This window comes from Lampris incognitus, chromosome 19 (assembly GCF_029633865.1).
Source record: "Lampris incognitus isolate fLamInc1 chromosome 19, fLamInc1.hap2, whole genome shotgun sequence".
Taxonomy (NCBI): Eukaryota; Metazoa; Chordata; class Actinopteri; order Lampriformes; family Lampridae; genus Lampris; species Lampris incognitus.
Window position 1 is genome coordinate 27352121 of NC_079229.1, and position 20356 is coordinate 27372476.

Consider the following 20356-nt stretch of genomic DNA (forward strand, 5'->3'; position numbering starts at 1 on the left):
GACAATATTTTACGCACCGGCTTCATTGTGGAGATTTGCATTTAGCACCACCGCTGGACTCAGCTTTACATTGGCCTGTTATGGGGATTTTCTTAACCACATATGCGGTTGTGAAAACGATAGTGAAAATATAGCAAGTCCACTGCATTGCTGAGCTACTTCCTGGTTTAACTTGCGGGGATGACCAGCCCATACTTACCGCAGGCATCCATGCGCACATGCGGCTTTGTTTATTGTGTACGTGGCTCACCTTTACATAAGCTGTCGTGTGAAATTCAAATTCTAGTAAACCTGCTGGAGTGGCTGAATTTTTATCTGACTATTGAGAGGAGAATTGGGTTAAATTGGACTTGATGGAACATGTCTGACACTCTTATTCTTTGCCCCCAAAGGATGCCATTTCAAAGCTGTCTCTAGCAGTGCTGTCATTTCCAAAATCTCCGAAATGAAGATGGGGACTTAAATGATATCAACCAGCAGAGTACGAATTATACAATGACAATCGGGCGGGGTCAACTTTTCCTCCAGGGCGTAAAGGGAACTGGTACTGTGCAAGCGTGTGCTTCAGTGAACTGAAGTCTTACAGTCCTTACAGTATCTTGATTGTTTAACGTAATATCTGCTGTCTGTACATGATGATAAATCAAATCCATTACACCAGCTCATGGGGCACCTGACACAAAACAACTTTTGTAGTCAGGGGTCACCAAAAAAGGATTCTAGCGCAAAACTGCCAGCAAGTCTCACACACACACACACACACTCAATAGACCATAATTTCCGCTCAAACACAGACCCACACATTGCTGTATCAGAACTTTCTTTACTACCAGTAGCCAACACTTTGTTAAAGGTCCTAGTGTATTAGTTGAGAAGAGTAGGGTATGATTGTTGTGTATCCCATCAGTTTGTGAAAGTACCATTTGCCTAAACATCTGGTATGATAGCATACATGTTTAAGTGCAGTCTCCTTCGTAGCTCACCTCTTTGCTACTAGGTCCTGCCTGCTCACCGTCCTCCTGACCTCCTCCCACCTGCTGTCATTCTGACCTCCCTCTGCTTCCTTAATACAACATCCATATATGTAAAACTGACCATCACCCATACTATCCTGCTCAGTATTAAGCCTGCATGGCAACCACAGAAAACAAAAGCTGCATTATCATCTCTAAGTTTCACTTCTTACAAGTTTCAACTTACTTTTTTTTAGCATCAAAACGGTGCCAGATATCTCCTCTCTTCTTGGCTCACGTTGACTCTGTGCATTAAATGTAATGAGTTCAGTAAAGTAGTCATACATTTGAACTAATACAATTACTCAGCCTTCAGCACGCATGGGTTTTAATGTTGTTCAATTACCCAACCAGGCAAAACTCCAGTATTCCTGAGTGAATATAAGGGGTGGCTATTATGAAAGCTAATATCAAAAAGGAAAAAACACTAACTAAACCCCCACAGCCACACAAAAGACTATTAAAATGAAATAATAACTCTATAGTGATATCAAAACGTATCTCAACAATAACTAATCCTCCATGGTCTCACTGCTCATGACTCAGCGTGGGTGTTAGCTGACATTAGATATGACATTTTAGATTGGTAATGAAATTTGGCGACAGGCGTGGGCGCAAGTCCATGAATACTGGGATGGCTTCCAGCGCTTTACCTGTGCCCCTGTCCATAGGGTTAGCAGTTGTGTCAGGAAGGGCACCCAACGTAAAATTTTGCCAAATCATTATGCGGATTGACAAGACCATATAGGATCGGTTGAGGCTCACTTCCCGGGTTAACAACGACTGTCATTGGTGCTGCCCTCACAGGGTACCGATGGAAACTATAAAATCCGCTGTGGTGACCCCTGAGAAACAGGGAGCAAGCTGAAAGAAGAAGATGAAATGCGAAGCCATAGGCACAGCTAGCCAGCTGTTTAGCCAACATTTGAAAAAAAGGGTGCACTAAGGCAAACGTTAGCTTTAGCTAGCAAACATCAGTTAGCTGAACTGTAACTTAAGGAAAAAGTTGGAAACTAGCTAACATTAGCGTTCATCCGCAGACAACCTAATTCAGAAACTCCGGAGGTATGAAAGAAAGTAAAGTGTATTAAACTAGCTAGCTGGCTAGCTACTTAGATTAACCTACAGCATCTCCGTTGGCTCGCGTGACGCACGCACGCACAGAATTTAACGAGGACGTGAGTCACTGCAGTGATGGAAGTGATGAGGCAGGCAGAGAGATGTTCAGCTAACGTCATGGTTAAGAAATGGTATCCACTTTAGGGGTGTCTGAAATCGTATTACAAGATTCTTCCAGGCGCGAATCTTCTTCTTTCGGCTTATTCCCTGTTTCTCAGAGGTCACTACAGCGGATTTTACAGTTTCCATCGGTTCCCTGTGAGGGCACAGCACCAACGGCGGCCGTTGTTAACCCGTGCCTCGACCAATCTGGTATGGTCTTGTCAATTTGCGTACTGATTTGGCAAAATGTCAGATGGTCTTTCTGAAACAACCACTAACCCTGTGGACTTTCTTCCAGGCATGAATATGGGAAAATATATTGTAATGTTTACGATTACAGGTATGAAGGTTATTTTAATGTTTCAACTAACCGGACCATACCTCTTTTGAGGGGGAATCCAAGTCTTAATTAGAGGGGCCAGACCCCTAATACCCACCCCCGTTATTCGATTATTCGAACCGTGTCAACTGGTATGCACAATGGCAAAAACTATGAAATCAAGACCCAGGTTGTAAAAAACTGGAATTATGCTTTAATTACATTCAGTTGTGGTTTCAGGTCCAAAAACCTTCATAAATGAAGGTTTGAATAAATGGAACAACAGGTCTATGTAATCATCTACCTGGTAGAACAGAAAACCAGAAGTACTAGTGGTACCTGAGGACCTGATTGCGAACAACTGGTATGGATGGTCCGGCTGTGTGTACCAGACAGGAAGGTCAGCAATATTGATCCAGCTAATGCAAAGATCCAAGACCAGTTTTATGAACCATTTATGTGGGTGATGCTCATCTCACCTTTAAGTAAATACAAACCGAGACACACCGAAACTTTCCCATCTTGTACTATTGTGACATGCATTTGGTGCCGTAAATACAAAGATAAACTAATACCTTTACTCAGTCATCACCAGAGGGTACACAACAACCCATGAAAACAAATATCAGTTTCAGGGGGTCCTTGCAAAGATGTTACACATGTACAATTCATAGCCATTTTAAATTACTTGCAGCGTATTTTGTGAACTAAGTCTTCAAAAGTGGGTAAACTGAGTTCAAGTCAGTTCACCATCCACTGCCTGCAGTGGAGAAAAAGGACTCACTGGCAGAGAGGAAGCAGAACTGAGTGAAGGGAGTGACTCACAGCCTGCTTTTATCCCTCACTGTGTTATTTTTACACCTCCGTCAAAAGGAAGAAAACCGCTCCTTAATAACGCATTACTCCATCCCAGCTGCCCGATGCTCAAAAAATATAAAACAGGTCTTACTTTTCTTGTGGGTATTCAATTTATGTGGTTATTGATCCCGAGTTTTATAGTAGCCCTGCATTTCTGACAGAACAGAAACACATCTAATGTTTATTTGTTTTTGTTTTGTTTTTTTTGTGTGTGTTTTCTCTCTCTCTTGTCCACTCTTTTGTTCCTTTTGGGCAGAGTAAACCAGTTGCATTTGCCGTCCGCACAAATGTCAACTACAGCGCCAGTCACGATGACGACGTTCCCGTACCAGGCATGGCCATCTCGTTTGAGGCCAAAGACTTCCTCCATGTTAAAGAGGTAGAATTGAGTCACTTCAGGTGACAATATTATGATGCCAGTCCTTATGGATTTGGAGGGGGTGGTAATGAATATGGTAACGCTTTGAATTACACAGATGTGGGTTATATTTAACAGCACATTGTAATAATGACAAGGAAACAAACTAGAGGTATGGAAAAGCCTCTGTTTTACTCATGTATTCCCCTGTAAATACACTCACCATTGTTCAATTACATCTATTTTACTCATATGATACTTGGTCGTTTCTGTGTGGTGAATGGCCTGTAATTCAGAGGATTACCATGAATGAATATCATAATTACCATAACGGTCTGTAATCCTTCCTCGTGTAGAAGTTCAACAACGACTGGTGGATAGGGCGCCTTGTGAAGGAAGGCTGTGAAATTGGTTTCATCCCGAGTCCCGTGAAAATCGAGAACACTCGAATCCTGCAGGAGCAGAGAGCCAAACAGGGCAAGTTCCACTCCAGGTACCCAGATCCATCAAACACCACAGTTACCTTTCACAACCATACACACATCCCTGTTACTCGTCCTGGGAACTGGGATTTTGTCAAAGATAAGAACTGCCATATTTCAAGACGAGCCAGTAATGTGTCAACCACCGCCGTCTCTCTTTCCCAGTAAATCAGGGGCAAACTCATCCTCTAGTTTAGGCGAAGTGGTTCCTAACTCACGGAAATCTACCCCGCCTTCCTCTGGTGAGTGCTCAGTTGGCACCTTTTATATTAAACTTTTTATGCAATCTTATAGAAACTGACTTTGAACCTCTCTAAATTGCAGTAAATTTTACTTTAGCGGAATATAAAGGTACGATTTGAAAGATTTGTAAGATCATTTTAGTGATGTAGTTCCTGTAAACTTGATATTTATTTTCATCTTTTTTCTTTAAATTGCCATAACTGAGGTTTTAAATGTTGCTCTGTGTGAGGTGGTCGGTGCTTTTTCTGTGTGGTAACCCATATTCTGTATCAGTCCTGTGCTATTTTAGGTGCTAAATGTACCCCGTGTGTTACCTTTAACCTGTGTTGACCTCTGTGTGATGGTGGTCTTGTCTGTCTGTGTGCGTAGCAATTGATATAGACGCCACAGGCTTAGACCCCGAGGACAATGAGCTTCCAGTCAACCTGCGCTCCCCTAAAGCCAGTCCAAACACTGTCATGTCACCCCTAGCAAAAGAGAAACGAATGCCCTTCTTTAAGAAGGTAAACCGGGGCTCTTGTACTACCTCCCCGACCAACTTTTTGTTTCTTATTTGCTCCTCTGTCCGTGCGCACGGCTCTCAAAAAAAAAAAAGAAAAAGAAAAGAAATGCCTGTGGCTGCTCAGCCTCCCTCAGCGCCCGCTCTGTTTTTGTCTACGTCTGCTACCGTCCTTGTCCTGCGGCGTGCATCCGGCCATCAGCATGCGTGCCTGTTCTTAACCTCTTTCTCTCTCTCCTCTCCTGTCTCACCATAGCTAAGCAGAAGCAAAAGTCGGTAAGTTGTGATGTGGAGGGCACCAAGTACCACCACAGGTCCTGGGCTCTTCCTCCCAAGACCCTTTACAGCGGTCCTCCATCTTTCTAACAGTTTTCCCTCTTACTTACTGCTCCTGTGACCTCCTGCCTTCCCACTGAGCGCCAGACCCGATTTCAACATGGCGGCTACGCGTTAGCTCTCATCCAGCTCAGAATAGATATGGGGCTCAATGTGGCCCACCTTTGGATCAAATGGTGTAAAGGTGCAATCGGTAGTTGATGCGCGTAGCGGCTGTCCACCTCGCCTTTGCCGCTGTTCTGGTCAGACTTTGTAAAAGTTGTTCGGCTTTATTACTCGCGAATGAGAAAACCAGCCAATGCCGCATCGCTTTACATTCCTTTTGAGGCTTTCATTTATCTCCATTTCTATGACAAATACATAATGTTGACCCGATGGCGAGATATGTCACGTTTCTTGTTGTCAGAGCACCCATGTTGTTGCAGTACTCCATATACATAAACATGGCAGGCTGTGCCATTATGGATTGTACCTTTTTTTTATTTATTTATTTATTTTTTGGAAAGCATAATGTCAAAGAATATGCCAACAACTGGGGTATTTTCTACAAGAAGCCCTTTTCTGTTTTATATATATATATATATCTACTATATATTTCTATGTAGCGTTTTTTTCCAAAACCGTCAATGGTGTTGTGAGTGCTCAACTAATGAGGAGCGGAATATCAACACGGATACAGGGAAAAAGGATTTTAATACATTCCAGTACAGGCCTGTTTTGTGCGTCTCGCACTCATCATTAGCAGCTGATGAGTGCGAGACGCATGAAACAAGTCTGTGCTGTAATGTATTAAAATCCTTTTTCCTGTATCCGTGTTGGTATATATATATATATGCACATGTATCAAAAGAGGCTATTCAAGACAAGAAGAGTAGTACTTGTGAGCCATAGTAATTCAGACTTGAGGTACATTTCCAGTCATCCATTTTCACCTAGTAAGTATATCTATGTCCTGTGATGGCCTGGCGGCCTGTCCAGGGTGTCTCCCCGCCTGCCGCCGAGTGACTACTGGGATAGGCTCCAGCACCCCCGCGACCCTGAGAGCAGGATTAGCAGTTCAGATAGTGGATGGATGGAGGTATATCTACCTCTGTAAACAGTCGTGCTTCTGTAGGTGTTAATATCTACTCACATATGTATCTGAACTCACCTACATTTCCACAAATGAACAGTATATAAATACTTGCACTTTTACTTCTCTCCATCATCAACTTTTCAATTTTACCTTCTTACATGGTATGCTCCCCCCCCCCCCCGTCTGTTAGAAATGCAACTATATGCAGAAGAACCAAGGGAGCTTATATTTCTGTGATTTCTGTCATGAGGGGGGAAAAAAAAACATGAAACATCAGTGAAATCATATCAGGTCTGCTCGCATTGGGGTTATAAATTCAATCCATTTATTCCATATTTGGTAGAAATTATATTTTTTGGATCCTCGGATAATAAGTCAGCTTTTCCATTTTGAACATTTGAAAAATGGTCTCAAACCAATCTTCTAATGAGGATGGTATTTGGGTTTAACCACTTTCTAATAATCGATTTTTTTTTACTTGCCGCCAAGAGGGCCTGCAGCAGCTTCGTAGCTTCCCTCCATTTCAAAAACAAAACATGACCCGTGTAAAGTCTCCAAGTTCAGAGGTCTTGAATACTGTACTTAATTAATGTTTTCTGAATGCCTTTCCAATATAAACTCATTTTAGGGCAGTCCCAAAATACATGAAAATGATTTTCATCCATGGATCCACATGGTCTTCATCAAGCCAAATCTGTGATCTTATATTTTTTCCTGCTGTGGGGTCTTAAAATACCTTATAACATTTTTTTCCAGCAATGTTCTCTCCAATCTAGCCAACTAGTAGTTGGGGACTGGTGAAAGCTGCAGCCCCCCCCCCCCCCCCCAAAGCCTCCTCAGAAAGCACCATTCCCCACTTTTCTTCTTTAATGTTCACGGTGTTCTCATTTTTAGCAAAAAAGAGAGCATTGTCCAGTCTAGACATGGGCCTGCTTAGTATTGAACTGAAAACCAATTTCTTAAAAAACTCAGATCCTGTTATTGATTGGTCTGTAGGTGTACTGTTCTGAGGGATTACGGATCGCCGGAGCAACTTTAACTGTCTGAGATATGTAGCAATTTGGTTGGAAAGTGAAGTGAAAGCCCAGCAGACATCCAAACCTCAGCCTGGATAGCCACCACTAAAAAGCAGTTAAAGGAAATGTTGCTGGTTTTATGCATGAGCGATCTGCACTGACAGGTAATGTAGTCAAATCAGTGTGGACTGTACTGACGGCGAAAACAGCATTCTCCTGCTTATGTCATGATATGTCACTTAGCAGACAGAAAAAAAAACTCACTTCTAAAAATTGTGATACCGCAGAATTTGGTTTCGATCTGATACCAAGTAATGCAGGGCCAGAATTGCTGATATCAATACCGATACTTTTAATTATGAAACGCAGCTTATGTAATTTCATGTATGGGAGAGCAGTGTGTCATGATTTATGAGGTGAATGCGTCATCAATAGATTTGAATACGTTTTCATGATCACTAAATGATTTGCCAAAGGTTAGCCATCAATGTAAGGTGAGTGGTAGAAGTTCTACCTGCCACCTGTGAGACCCGGGTTTGATTCCCAACTGAAGCATGTATGTTGCAAGCAAAACTGGCTCCATTCATATATGTAGCACTTTTTTTACAAGGTGCTACATATATGAATGTAGCCTTCTTCTTCTTCTTTTTTTTGCCTTCCACTTTTAATTACTTAATCACGTCTGTATTAGACCACAGGAAAGTTTTTAAAGGCAAATAACAAAAATATTTTTTATTATTATTGTAAATTGAATGCGCAAACATGAAACAAAGTTTTACTTCCAGTACTTCCGGTAAATTTTTTTGCCGCAAGAAAAACCACAGGCCAAAAGTCACGTGACAGTAACCCAGTAGTCGGCGCCGGACGTCGGGGTGCTCGCCACTGCGCGTGCACGACACAGTGTTCATTATGCACACGACACGACAACAGCGGCGGGGAAGCGAAGCGTGCATGCGCTAAGATGTGTTACACAGGCGGTTGCACTCTTTGATGGAATAGAAGAAGAGAGAAACTGAAACTGGTATCGATCCTACTGACGCTAGAATCGATCTTCACAAACGAATCGTTGTTTCGATATTTCGGGATCGATCCGCCCACCCTTACCGGAAATACAGAAGGGTTCATATGCTATCCCTGTCACAGATAATGTTGAAAAATGGCTCATTTACCCTTTATAAGTATTGTAGCACAATATATGGACTTGCTGGGTGTATTCTGTTAAACTGGTTTGAGCTATACATGATTACACAGTTAAAACAGTTTGGTCCAAAAGTGGGCTACATACGTTCAGCCGGATATATCCTGAGCTAGATGAGAGCTAACGCATGGCCGCCATGTTGAAATCAGGTCGAGCGCTCAGTAGGTTTGTCTGTGTTCGTTTCTTTTTCTTTGTGTTTGTATTTGAAAGCCAGACTTGGTGAGACCTCATTGTGTGCAGCGGTTTAACAAGCCAGTTAAACGCCAGCTTCATTCTGTTCCTATCTCAGGCTTATTTCCCCTGTGTGCTTCTATGCTACTACGATAGCATGAATGCAAGAAATCCATTGTCCCTTTTATTTATCCTAAGATATTTTCTTACGTAGATAAGAGCCTGCGTTGCTTGGGCCGTCCCTGTAGGCACTTTTTGCAACACACCAAATAGTCCCTCCATTCGCGTTTGCATTTCCACCTGAGAAAGTGATCATGGCAACGTCAGCAAAATTAAAACAACCAATCATTTCCCACGTCTTAAGTCTCATTAATCATGTAGCTGGGCTTAAGTATTGCAGCGGGACCACGTCGACCATGAATCCCCCCGTGTTATTCAGCATTATAGCGTGCGTCCTTCAGCGCTCCCCTTCAGCTCTGATGCAATACGACATCCCGTGGGGGAGTCCAGTGACGGCAGCAGATGTTGCCAGTTTAAGAAATATGAAAGAGCGCGAGACAGCCTGAAAGTTAAGAGAAATGTTCGGCGGTAGAGAGAAAGAGAAGAGGCGCTGACAGGCAGCTGTATCAATTCCATAACAGGTAATAAACCATGGAGAGACAGGAGGACCGTCTTCTGAGATGGAGAATGGAGAGAGAGGGCAGACGAGTGCGGGTGGAAAAAGCGATGTTGCGGTAGAACGACAGATGTGGATGTCTTTGTAAAATGGAGCAGGTCGATGTCTCCGGTGTCTTCCCTCCGTCCACCAACTGTCAATTGGCTCTCCGTTCAGACTCACACGTGCGTTTTTCCTCTGGCGTGTTTCCCATGCTCGCATCACACGTTCTACTCTCTCAAAATTGGGGGGAAGAATTACGCCGGTCGACACATTCACGCCTAGGGACAATTTATAATGGCCGACTCACCTGACCTGCATGTCTTTGGACTGTGGGAGGAAGCCGGAGCACCCGGAGGAAACCCACGCAGACACGGGGAGAACATGCACACTCCACACAAGAGGACGACCTGGGATGACCCTCAAGATTGGACAACCCCAGGGTTTGAACCCAGGACCTTCTTGCTGTGAGGCGACTGTGCTAACCATTGCGCCACCGTGCCGCCCAATGAATGAATGTGTCGGTCCTGTGATAGACTGGCGGCCTGTCCAGGGTGTCTCCTCGCCTGCCGCCCAATGACTAATGGGGTAGGCTCCAGCATCCCGCGACCCTGCATAGGATAAGCGGCTTGTATAATGGATTGATGGAATTACACTGGTACCACAATTCATTTTGGGCAATAAGATACAGCTTCTTGCCACAAGCACTTGACTTACTAAGATTTTAATAAACTTCTGTCATGCTTAGTCTTTTCTTCAGTGAGCATTTTTGTTATTTTGAAATGATAGTTCCCTTTTTTTTACAACCTTGGTCTTATTTTCATTGAGTTTGCCATCATCCATATCAATTTTGATATCATTTTGCTCACCAGCTTTATTTTGGGAGATTTTGGACATGGCAGCACTGCTGGACAGCTTTACAGTGGTGTCTTATGAGGCAACCAAACACGATTCTTAAAGCTGTCCTATAAAATGAAAAAAAAACAGGGTTTGAACCCTCGGGGTTGTCCAACCTTGGGGGTCATCCCAGGTCGTCCTCTGTGTGGAGTTTGCATGGTCTCCCCATGTCTGCGTGGGTTTCCTCCGGGTGCTTCAGTTTCCTCCCACAGTCCAAAGACGTGTAGGTCAGGTGAATCGGCCATACTAAAAAAAATTGTCCCTAGGTGTGAATGTGTCGGCCCTGTGATGGACCGGCAGCCGGTCCAGGGTGACTCCCCACCTGCCGCCCAGTGACTGCTGGGATAGGCTCCAGCTTCCCATGACCCTGAGTAGGATAAGTGGCTTGGATAATGGATGGCTGGATGAGATAAAAAAAAAAGCAAGTGTCTCAGTTACACCGTGTACACGATTTCCCATTATCTATGACTTCTCAGTTGCACTGGTCAGGTATGTGGTTGGTCACTACAACCTACAGGAAGTATAGGCTGGTCATTCCTGCAAGTTGAACAAGGAAGTAGCTCAGCAGTGCAACTGACCATCGATAATACAAGACATTCCTGGTAATGACTAATAACTTTCACTTTCGTTTTCATTTCCAAATACATGGTTTAGCAGTGGACCCATATCCAAAATCGCCGAAATGAAGCTGGTGAATAATACGATATCATAACTGATCTGCACGATAGCAAAAAAAACTACGAAAATAAGACTAAGGTTGCTGTAAAACGGGGTTTTCCCTGAAGTTGCTTTGGTAACACATTTCAAACGTCATACCAGTAATGCCCAGTGGAATCAATGAAGCTGAGGATTTCACACAAGCTGAGCTCCCACTCAGTCCAAGTGCTCGTATGAAAGTCTGCCAATTTCCTCTTCTCCCAAATGACTCGGTTGTGGCTACTGTGAATGTTGCGGCATTTTCTCTACTAACATGTTTTTTCTTTTTTGTGTCCCCTTTGACCTGATATACACGCATCGGAACGATGAAATGAGAGAGCTCATTTCAGCACCCGGCACAGCAACTGATAATTTTATGAAAAAGTTGCCATGTGTTTTAACATTTTATTTATTTTTTCTGCAAGGCCATTAATAGTTGCAAAAGAAATAGAGAAGCCTGTTATGTATCAGATTAAGCTGGCTTGTGGTTGTCGGGCCTGTCGAGACATCTCATTTCATGGTTCACAACGTTTGAGTGCTTTTAAATTGTCTAGTATGTTGTTGTCCCAACTCTCAGCCCCCCAGCCCCCCCCCCTGCCACCCCAACCCTGAAGTGATTTGTAATGGCGGCTGTTTACTTGATCTCCATGAATGTGTACAACTGTTTTCCCTCTTCTTCTGTTCTCTCAAGACGGAACACATTCCTCCGTATGATGTTGTGCCTTCCATGCGGCCTGTGGTTCTGGTTGGACCGTCACTGAAGGGCTATGAGGTAAAACAGTACCTTCATAACTTTTCCACCCTACACCTCCCAATTCCACCCCCACCCCTCTGGGGGGCGGGGCGGGGCAGCTAAGCGATGCCCTGCGCCGTCTCTATCTCAATGGCGGCTTGCTGTTCATTTAAGTAAGAAAATGATCAGCTGGGCCAAGCCGGTTCAGAAGTACCACTTTCACAGAGAAAAAAAGGCCACTGCTCCCCTCTAGTGCATATATATATATATATATATATATATATATATATATATTTTACATACATGTCACTGGGCGGCGTTACGATGGCGCCGATATCTGTCATTTCTCTAAACTGTTCTCATCTCCTGCCTCTGGTTCACAGGTGACAGACATGATGCAAAAAGCACTGTTTGACTTTTTGAAACACAGATTCGAGGGGAGGTAAGTTCATGTGTGACTTTTTTTTCCCCCTTTCTTTTTTTCCCCTCTCCCCCTCCTTTCCCTCAGTCTCTCTCTCTCTCCCCCCGAGTCCTATAGGCTGGTATTTAGCTGTCCCTCAGGGTTTGCTGAGGGAGTGTGTAGCAAGTTTGTTTGTCCTAGAGATGTGCGCTGCTGCTTTAAATAGGCCCTCTCCATGTCCTTAATAGGCCATAGTGGGCCCTAGACCAGTGCAGGATTCTCCACACTCGATGCTAAGTCCTCCTGTTGGGCGCGCTCCCATCCACCCATCCAGAGCTGAAAGCCCATAAAGTTACACAACGCCAAGATCCCCTCAGATCACCACCAGCTGCAGTCAGCTCTGCTAATTCCCGTCTGATCCGCTGGTATCACATCTGTTAATATGATTTAGCAAATCCACGCCTCAACTTCATGCTACTGCATTCTGGTCATCGTCACTCTCCTGTGCTGCTCACCAACAGCTGCCTTTGATAATAACACGGGGATTATTTTGCAAGCGTTCACTCATTCGATTCAAAGTGTTTGATATTGTCATTTAGCGAGGCCCCGAACTAATAGAGGTGTGCCACGAGGCTCTTCCTCCTCTATGGGATTCATCATCTGCTCCCCTGGGTAACCCTGTGTTTTACTTTTCCCCCATGCCAGGATATCGATCACTCGAGTCACAGCGGACATCTCCCTTGCCAAACGCTCGGTCCTGAACAATCCCAGCAAGCACGCCATCATAGAGCGATCCAACACACGCTCAAACTTGGGTAAGCTGCCCTAGAAATGACTGGCGCGCCTGCTAACATCTGGCGTTTTCATGTGTAATGTTTTCAAAGAGGCCGGCTTATGTAAAAAGGAAGGAAACAATTAAAAAAAAAAAAACTCTGCAACGCGTATGATTCTCTGTGGAGTCTGGAAAAGTGGCCTCCGCTACTTTCTGTTTGGAATGAAAGATAGAAAAAGAAAAAAAAAACCAAATCGAAGCAAGCCCGATAACAGCTTCAAGAACCTCTCTGATTGAACCGGGTTTGATTTGGGTTGAGATGAGATTACAGCAGAACAGATTCCTGAGTGACGACGTTAAAGGGAGGCTGAGATCCAGCGGACGCAACAGCGCCAATCTTTGCATTGTATCACCACATGCAGCAGAGTCCAATCATAAAGCCATGAAAAGTGCATTTTAGAGTCAAATTAGATGTTTTTTTTAGCATAAGATAGAAGCAGCATGCGTTACCTGACATTTTGACCCCAGTCGTTTTTCAAGGGGATGACGTTTGTCTGACACGCAGACTTGTGCACTTTAATGCTGTAGACTGAGGGCTGCAAGGGTTAAACTGCGAGAATGATTCAATCAATCTGACTTTTTTTTATATATATATAGAGCACATTTCATACATTAAAATTAAATGCAATATGCGAGGGAAATTTTTGCCTCTAATTATCTGCACATCCAGTAAGCACTTGTTGTCTATCTGGTTTTTCAAAACAATAGGTGCTCCAGCGCAGTTCATTTTGACAAATAAATCGACGTTCTCCTGCCAAGAGAGCTGTTCTGCATTGCCTACCGGTATGCATTGCGTGAGGAGAGTTTCTCAGTAGTGCAGAGAAGAACAGAAACATCTCAGCCAGTCTGCCTTGCAGCCTTTCCCTCAACCACTGATGTTAGTGAGTGACGGAAGTAAGCCAGTGTGCCGATACAGACAATATTGGCAAGTTTGTACGTTATAGAAATGCAACCACTAGGATTAAAACATGGGTATGAGGTTGAAAAACGGCGGAATGTCCCTTTAGGTGAACGTGCACAGCTAAAAAGAAGGTTATGATAAAAGAAGAAAACAGAATAAATGAATTGATAGATAGTAACAGTGTTATGTTGGAGCTTCGTGGGGATGTATTTGCTGTTAAAACAATGTAATTTCAGCGTCCGGGTGGCGTGGCGGTCTGTTCCGTTGCCTACCAACATGGGGCTCCCCGGTTCGAATCCCTGTGTTACCTCCGGCTTGGTCGGGCGTCCCTACAGACACAATTGGCTGTGTCTGCGGGTGGGAAGCCGGATGTGGGCATGAGTCCTGGTCGCTGCACTAGCGCCTCCTCTGGTCGGGTTGGTCGGGGTGCCTGTTCAGGGGGGAGGGGGAACTGGGGGGAATAGTGTGATCCTCCCACGCGCTACGTCCCCCTGGTGAAACTCGTCACTGTCAGGTGAAAAGAAGCGGCTGGTGACTCCACATGTATCGGAGGAGGCATGTGGTAGTCTGCAGCCCTCCCCGGATCGGCAGAGGGGTTGGAGCAGTGACCGGGACGGCTCGGAAGAGTGGGGTAATTGGCCGGATACAACTGGGGAGAATAGGGGGGGAAATTAAAAAACAAAACAAAACATTGACACCCCCCCTCATCTCCTCCCCCTCCTCATCCACCACTGCCATCATCTTTCTTCTTTGTTTCCATCCAGCGGAAGTCCAGAGCGAGATTGAGCGGATCTTTGAGCTGGCTCGAACGTTACAGCTGGTGGTGCTGGACGCTGACACCATTAACCACCCGTCCCAGCTGGGCAAGACGTCGCTGGCCCCCATCATCGTCTACGTCAAGATCTCCTCTCCCAAGGTAAACTCCAGACAGGAAAACGGTCCAGCCCATATCTGACCCCGCAGGCAGGACAGGTGTAGTTGGTGTTGGCTCCACGTGGGTTTTTCCCCACCGACATGGAGGAATGACAGAATGGAGGATGAAAATGGTGGGGATTAAACGTTCCCTCGAGCTACTCCTATGAATATAGCTAGGGTTGCAGTTGAGTGTGGATTCGCTCTCGGGTCCGGATTTTGAAAGGTCTCATTCCCGTTGTGGGCTTGACAGCATAATGACTCAGACATGACTCAGTCTCGTACAGTGCAGAGTCGTGATAAAGTTTCAAGACTGGTCGAGTACCAGAGTTTAATTTACTTATTTTGAAGTGAAAATCAACCTTCTCATGGGATCAATAATGCGTAATGTAATTTGTTTCTTTTTGTATTCTTTATGTCACTGAAATATTGGAAAAGTGGAATCTGAATCATTCTTTCCTAGGCGGAGGGGAAAAAATGCCCAAACAGACATTACAAAGTGTGAAATCTCAACTTTGATTATGAGACAACTACAATTACAGTCATGGTGTTTAATCAGAGTTGCACTGTTGTGGTTTCAGTGTTAGCACAACTTTTGACCTTGTTGGTCTGGAGTTGGACTCGTCACCTTAAAGTCTATGACTCAACTCGGACTCGCTCCCCTAAAGACTCGGTCTCGCCTTGGAATTTGTCTCTAGACTACGAGGGTAGATGTAGTAGTCAACCGTCGTGGTTCGTGGGTGTCCAAAGTGCGTTCAGAGGTCCCCGGTGTGTGTGGATGGGGCTTGTCACTGCTCATTTCGGTTTTCTGTGACCGAGATGCTCCCTGGCCGTCAGTTTAAAATGGAGGCTGTCAGACTCGACGGCTCGTCTCGTCTGAAAAAGGGCGAGTGTGCGGTGTGGAAGAGGGGGCTGATTCACTGCTCTGACCTTCAGCCATGTGTAAATAAGGCTCGTGATTCAGCGATCAATAAAAAATGCAGGCATTTTGAGTAACAGAAAATAGCGGGGGGGGGGGGCACAAGCCAAGGAGGCATTACATCCAGCCTTGAAATCAAAGTGCCGTCAGCCTGAATCTGTGTGGGTGGGAATAAACTCCACCTCTGCCCTCATTTACACAGCGCTCTGTCATCTCCTGCACAGCCAACGCTAATTCTCTGCAAACTGTTGAGCCGCTCAAATGTTGGCCTCCAACTCTAAAATAGAAAAACAGAAAATTAAAAACACAGCTTTTGTACAACAAACACCCTGAAATATTTAGACTTCTCACTTTCTGAACTTTGTTTTTTCGCTCGTAAACAACAGTTTGGAAAATTGGTCTCAAATTTGTCAAAATATTACACAAATCATTAACGTTAAAAGTCTACCCCATTTTTGTCATTGAAAAAGAAAAAAAAACAAGTGGAAGGGGATTGAGCTTACAGTTAGCAGAGCAATGTGAGAAGACTAGCAGAGAAAAAAGGTCAAGAACTAATAGGATGAGTTGAAAATTAATGGGAAAGTACAGAATATGATGAAAATGTGGAGGAAGGCTTTAATATTGAAGCATCAGGCGGTTGTGAAGAGAAGGATGTGAAGAGATGGTGATGGAGAGAGTGAGCATGGTCTAAATATGGAGGCAGAACATACGTTTGATGAGTCTGATGAGATGGATATGGGTCATACTGATGCATGCAGTGGTGGCACAGTGGTTAGCGCAGTCACCTCACAGCAAGAAGGTCCTGGGTTCGAACCCTGGGGTAGTCCAACCTTGGGGGTCATCCCTGTCGTCCTCTGTGTGGAGTTTGCATGTTCTCCCCATGTCTGTGTGGGTTTCCTCCGGGTGCTCCGGTTCCCTCCCACAGTCCAAAGACGTGTAGGTCAGGTGAATCGGCTGTACTAAATTGTCCCTAGGTGTGAATGTGTTGGCCCTGTGATGGACTGGTGGCCTGTCCAGGGTGTCTCCTCACCTGCCGCCCAATGACTGCTGGGATAAGCCCCAGCATCCCGCGACCCTACTCAGGATAAGCGGCTTGGATAATGGATGGATGGGGGGAAAAAAGTTCGACATGGCTGTGGACGCCTCATCAGTTAAACCATGTTTGCTCAGGGCTACATGTAGTATGCAAGGTATTTATCTGGCCCAGGATGTGTTTCATGCAGGGTTGCCATGCACCTTGGAAAACCTGAAAATCTATGGGCTAGTTTTCCAATCACTGAAAACACCTGGAAAATGACCAACTTGATAGAATGTCCTTGAGACATTGTGGAAAAGTGTAGTTTGGTTATAATCTGTATTTTCAAATGTATATTTCTAGTATAATGTTTAGCTGAGAATAATATTTTTATCCATATTTTTAGCAGCTGAGATGTCACCTTTGGATCCTTCAGTGACCAGATACAAGTTACACAGTCCATGTCGAGATAGTTAATATTGAATAATATGACCTTCCGTGAGCAACGGCTTTCATGTATGTCCAAGCAAAAGCCATGAAAAATGTCCTTGAAAAGTCCCGGAACCGATTTCCTAAAGTGAGCAGGAAATCTCTCATATCTTCCCCTCCTCCTGTCTCTCTCTGTCTCTCTCTCTCTCTGTCTCTCTCTCTCTCTGTCTCTGTCTCTCTGTCTCTCTCTGTCTCTCTCGCTCTCCCTCTCTCTCTCTGTCTCTCTCTGTCTCTCTCTCTCTCTCTCTCTCTCTCTCTCTCTCTCTCTCTCTCTCTCTCTCTCTCTCTCTCTCTCTCTCTCTCTCTCTCTGCACTAGTTTCCTGACATGCTCTGCCTTCCTGTCAAAGTGAAGGTGACGAGTGCCCAAAAAGAAATCCTCTTCTTTTAAACCATTTTGCGGTGGAGCTGCTCATGGTGTAGTGCTGTGGGGTATTTCTGAGTTGCTCTCGGTTGATGTGTTAGTAGCGCTGAATGGGTCGTGACCTTGACGCCTTCCTCTCCCATCGTGTGTCCTCAGGTCCTGCAGAGGCTCATCAAGTCCAGAGGGAAGTCTCAGGCTAAACACCTCAATGTCCAGATGGTGGCGGCTGACAAGCTGGCCCAGTGCCCCCCTGTGAGTACCTTCAATGGACAGTGGGGCGGAGGTCACGGCTAATGTGAATCTAGTATGAAAGTAAACTCAAATAGGAGTTAAACTGTGCCAGTTAGAGGTAGCGTGGCCCTGGGATTCAGTTATATGCATGTCTTCCAGTCAGACACCTGAAAACATTGTATTCCCTGTTTTACTTCAGATTCAGACTATGAACCAAGCACATTCAGGCTAGATTTCATTATAACCGCAGTCTTAATCTGTTGGGATTTAGTTTAAAACAAGCCAATTTCTCTGTGAATATTTTCTCAGAATTAATACGTAGCGCTGTTAGTCAGTTAATTAATCCAGTTGTTTCTAAATTTGGCTGTTAAATGTAGCCTCATGCGATAAATGACTCAGTTTCCCAGTTGGAATTAGCGGCAAAGTTATTTCTCAAACAATCCTCCAGGTCGCTCCATCCCTTGTTTCTGATAGTACTGTAAATTAGGCTTTCTTGTTACACAGCTTTTACTCAAAAACAAAAAGCCCACACATAACATGAATGTGGTCCATAACAACTGTAATGGATCTGTTTTGTCCTGTTGTCCCCCTTTTTTCTCTTAACTGTTTTTTTCTTCTGCACCCCTCCTTCTCTTAGGAGATGTTTGACATCATCCTCGATGAGAACCAGCTGGAGGACGCCTGCGAGCATATGGCCGATTATCTGGAGGCCTACTGGAAAAGCACTCACCCTACCAGCTGCAACCCCCCCAACCCTCTGCTGGCTAAGCTGGCCACGGCCGCCCTGCCCTCCAGCCCGGCCCCGGTCTCCAACATGCAGGTACAAGTGCTCACCAAGCTCAGGGCCAATGTAGGTCCGCTCCAAAAGGCTGAGCGAGGGCATGGAGCGGACAGGGATGCTTGCAGAGGTTCACTGGAGATGAACAGCCTGTGCCGCAGTCGCCCGACTGTAGCCCCATTAGCAAAACACAACAAAACCGGGCTTGACAAAATGATGTACGGAGAGTGCCAGGCGGATAGAAAGAAGGGGTCTTTGAGATAGAGCAGTTAAGGACCACAAGCCAAACTGTGCTAGAAAGTGCAACAGTAGATGACTGTGTGCATGTGTGTGTGTGCTTGGGGGGGGGGGTGGATTGATGGCTCAACGATGCTTAACTACACACCTTTAGTTGTCTTGCCTCACAAAAATGAGTGTGTTTTAAATGGTTTAGGTTGCTAGACTAGTGTTAAATGTTGTTTGCAGGAGGGGGTATAACACTAACACATAACAGTACTAAATCAATCAACTAAATCAAAACTAAATGAGTTTTGCTGTGTATCTTAATTCTGTCATTACATTTCAAGGTCTTTATTCATGTCATACAATCAGTCAGACTGGGTCATTTCAGCTAATCTGACATTTCAAAAATGTCCAAATACTGCATCATCCCTTCTCTCTGCCCCATCTCTATCCATCGCTCTCACAATGGGAAATGTAAGACTGAGAATGAGGAGCTGCCTGATAACCCGGAGGAGGAGGATGAGGATGAGTGAGCTTGACCAGTAATTGTCAGTGTGGTGAGTGAGAGGCTTCCGGATGCCAGTTTCCATGTGGAGTCAGCCCGGGTCCTGGTGTTCACATTAACAAGCTTTAATGCTCAATTCTGATTTTTTTTTTTTTTGCTTGGATCCAACCTTTTTGCTTTGACTGTTCACCTTCGTGTTTGTAAGTGACCCATCATCTGACACCGGTGTGAACACAACTTTGCGCTGAGAGGACCAGCAAGCATGTGAACAACAACACAAAACATAATATTTGGGGGACAGCCCATTATGGAAATCGATGAAATAGCGGTGCAATTGTTTGTGTTAAGGGTTCAGATTCTAAATTTATCCGTCTCTCCGCTGTGTCCCATCGCCGTTCTTGTCCACCATTTGTTTTAAGTGAGCAGCTGTCCACACTGATGAAACCAGTGGTCTGTGCCTGGAAATGTAAAAAAAAAAAAAAAAAGAATTCTGGTCTGGCATATTCTCCCCGCATGGCCACATATCAGATATGCTGCATCTGATCTAGGACCACATGTGGAGGTGGCCCAAGTCTGATTTGAAAATATCATTTTTTTGTGTTCAGACTGCTCTGAGAGAAACAGACCTGTTTTACATGTAGGCCAAAAAAAATCAGATTTGGTCCACTTCCACCTGAAGTGTTGACAAAGCCATAATAACCTTATATACCCCTGGATTTGATTTAACATGCGATCTGAATCGAGATTCGTTATGTGTATAATGAACAACGCGGTATGAACAACCACGCCCTTAGCATTATCACCTGGTATTTTATATGCGTTATCTTTTGTCTGCATTGTGCTTTTAATGCACAATAATGCAAAGAAGAGGAGCGGGTGGGAAATCGATTTTCATTAAAAAAAACAGCTCAAACAAGACAGTGCATTTTTTTGAATGAGTAGGGGATTATTTAATATCTTGGAGGCAACAGAAACCACAGGACAGTTTTGTGTTTGCAGCTGCTGTGGACATTACTACAG

At 44.5% G+C, this 20356-nt stretch overlaps 1 protein-coding gene across 2 annotated transcripts in view; it reads left to right on the forward strand.

The window, feature by feature from the left end:
* Positions 1-20356, forward strand: part of cacnb2a (calcium channel, voltage-dependent, beta 2a) — a 53280-nt gene that overhangs the window by 29542 nt on the left and 3382 nt on the right. For both annotated transcript variants that reach the window (XM_056299043.1, XM_056299042.1), the window contains exons 3-12: positions 3668-3790; positions 4126-4262; positions 4417-4493; positions 4864-4997; positions 11729-11809; positions 12154-12212; positions 12876-12985; positions 14668-14819; positions 17757-17852; positions 18469-18651. In XM_056299043.1, the coding sequence (XP_056155018.1) occupies positions 3668-3790; positions 4126-4262; positions 4417-4493; positions 4864-4997; positions 11729-11809; positions 12154-12212; positions 12876-12985; positions 14668-14819; positions 17757-17852; positions 18469-18651 (1152 nt within the window). The remainder of the gene's footprint in view (positions 1-3667; positions 3791-4125; positions 4263-4416; positions 4494-4863; positions 4998-11728; positions 11810-12153; positions 12213-12875; positions 12986-14667; positions 14820-17756; positions 17853-18468; positions 18652-20356) is intronic.